We start from the raw sequence: 2,166 nt of genomic DNA, 5'->3' as shown, positions 1-2,166 counted from the left end.
GATGACAATATCTCTCCTTGCCTGCTAAAACCTGCTTCTCGTGACATCTCCAGTACTTCCATAGGGTCCTTGCATATTGTATCATTGTGAATTATTTGATCAGCCATACACAAAGCTACCAGCCCACACATAGGCCTGTTTCTCTGCAGGACTGGTCTGAGGCTTTGATGCAGTATTGATACTGTAATGATCTCTGAGGAATTAGTGTCCAGTGAAACTGCATGATCTCTCTCTATTATATTGTAGAGCTCAGATTGGATATTAGGAGGGTCTATAATGATTGGATCATCTTCCTGAGGTGAAAGAGAAGGGAGAGAGGGGGGACATGGGGGAGGAGGAGGGGGAACTGGAACTGCCATTTTTTCAACTTTGCACCTATTAACTCAGGCAGACTCTGTGACCTCAAGTTTATGAGTCATGAATTTCATTTATTTTAATCTTAATGAAGTGTAATAAAAAGAAGCATGTTGACTCCATCATTCGAAGCAAGACAGGATAAGGAGAGCATTATACTCACTATTAGAGTACCTTATGTGAAGGTAAGGATTGTGATTTTAGTCAGCGCCGAAATTCTTATGAAGTGGCGCCGCGTAATAATAAAGTAGTAAAAATAGCAATTCGATATCCTCTTATCTTTGGTTTGCTATCATTATGGTTTAGATATCTGAAGCTGAAATAGACATTGATGGGACAAACTTCAAGTTTCATTGCCATCCCTATTATTTGTGGTAAGTATTAATTTTGTCACCACCCATTGTTACTTGTTACATCCATGGGTACATGCTTGTTATTATAATTATATATTTTGTGTTTAGCTGCAGCTTTATTATACATGATGTAATAGTTACTAAGTTCAATAATAGTTATTACACATGTACCAAACTAAAAATTTCTGTTGCCGAAAATTTTTTGTGAATAGTCAGTAAAATTACTTTTGTAGATTTGAATACAATGCACCTTGGTATGCCAAAGCGTCGTTAATTTTTAGACTACGAAAAATTGTAGCCTAAAAAGATCCCTGTACTACAATAAAAGAATCTTAGTTTGTTCGTATAATTAGAAGTTCTATATGTTCCTTTTTATAATTAACTCTAACTGACTAAGTGTTAATCGTCGACACTTTAACTGCTTATTGTATCATTACATTATGTAGGTTAGAGTTTTCAGGAGAATTGGTAGAAGATGGTGAAGAGAAAGCACAGTATGAAGTTAGCACAGGTATAAGTATGTAGCAATAAAGCCTGGTTTACACTTGTAACACAAATAAATGCAGAATTGAGATTTGACCAATTTTGCGTCAACTTCAAAGCATTTTTGCATCAAAAGGTCAAATCACCCACACACTTTTGACCGTTTCGTCAAATGTAAACCTAGCTTAAGGAATGGGCATTAATTGTGTGGCGATAATTTTTGAAAAGGAGGATTTTGAAAAAATATTTTAATTTTTCATCCTTAATAGGTAATATTATAGTTACTGTCTCGAAAAAGGTAAAAGGTGAAGAGTTTAAAAACTTGGACATGTTGACCACGTTACTTGGAGGAAAGAAAGAAGTTGATTTACGATCAGTTGCGGCTAAACCTTTGATTGAGGTGATCAGTAACAATGAGTCAAGTATGATATGCACATGTACAGTACGTAACCATAGAAATAATATAAATTAGAATTGATTGGTGGAATATAGATTTAGAGTTTTAATATTGCTGAAGTCCATTTGCATTCAATAGAGCCTTAAAACTTGACTACACATACTGTAATACAAATACATTCTTCTTCTTTTGCTGCCCATTCAGAAAGTACAGCCATACACTACTCCGCTCCACTGAATCTGAATAGTTTTTGCTATCACTGGTTTTAGGTGTTTACACTAATCCACCAGCTGCGTTTTCATTTTGAACTTATCATTCGTTTACAGAAGTATCTGCTTAGGTATTCTTTTTCAAATGTCTCCTGGTAAGTATGCGTTTTCATGTGTTTTAGTGTAAACGAAAGCTGTATCCATGGCAAAAAGTCTGTTTTCCAATGAAACCGGAGTAGTGTAAACGCAGCCTTAATATTGCTGAAGTACATTTGCATTCAATAGAGCCCTAAAACTTGACTACACATACTGTAATACAAATACATTCTTCTTCTTTTGCTGCATGTATGGTCCATTCAGAAAGTACAGC

General features: G+C 35.3%; 1 protein-coding gene across 2 annotated transcripts; it reads left to right on the top strand.

Moving 5' to 3' along the window:
• Positions 1–376: 376 nt before the first annotated feature.
• LOC109590592 (protein SHQ1 homolog) lies at positions 377–2,131 on the top strand. 2 transcript variants are annotated; one of them, XM_020006487.1, is made up of 5 exons: positions 377–539; positions 661–728; positions 1,154–1,218; positions 1,460–1,590; positions 1,857–2,131. In XM_020006487.1, the coding sequence occupies exons 1-5, from the start codon at positions 465–467 to the stop codon at positions 1,953–1,955; spliced, it is 438 nt and encodes a 145-aa protein (XP_019862046.1). In that variant the 5' UTR covers positions 377–464; the 3' UTR covers positions 1,956–2,131. The 2 variants fall into 2 exon arrangements, with proteins under 2 accessions (XP_019862046.1, XP_019862047.1); XM_020006488.1 differs by having other exon boundaries at positions 380–539; positions 1,460–1,612; positions 1,857–1,944.
• The last annotated feature ends 35 nt before the right edge of the window (positions 2,132–2,166 follow it).

The sequence above is a fragment of the Amphimedon queenslandica genome, unplaced genomic scaffold (genome assembly GCF_000090795.2).
Source record: "Amphimedon queenslandica unplaced genomic scaffold, v1.1 AMPQUscaffold_9811, whole genome shotgun sequence".
NCBI lineage: Eukaryota > Metazoa > Porifera > Demospongiae > Haplosclerida > Niphatidae > Amphimedon > Amphimedon queenslandica.
This window is presented reverse-complemented; position numbering and strand designations above follow the sequence as displayed.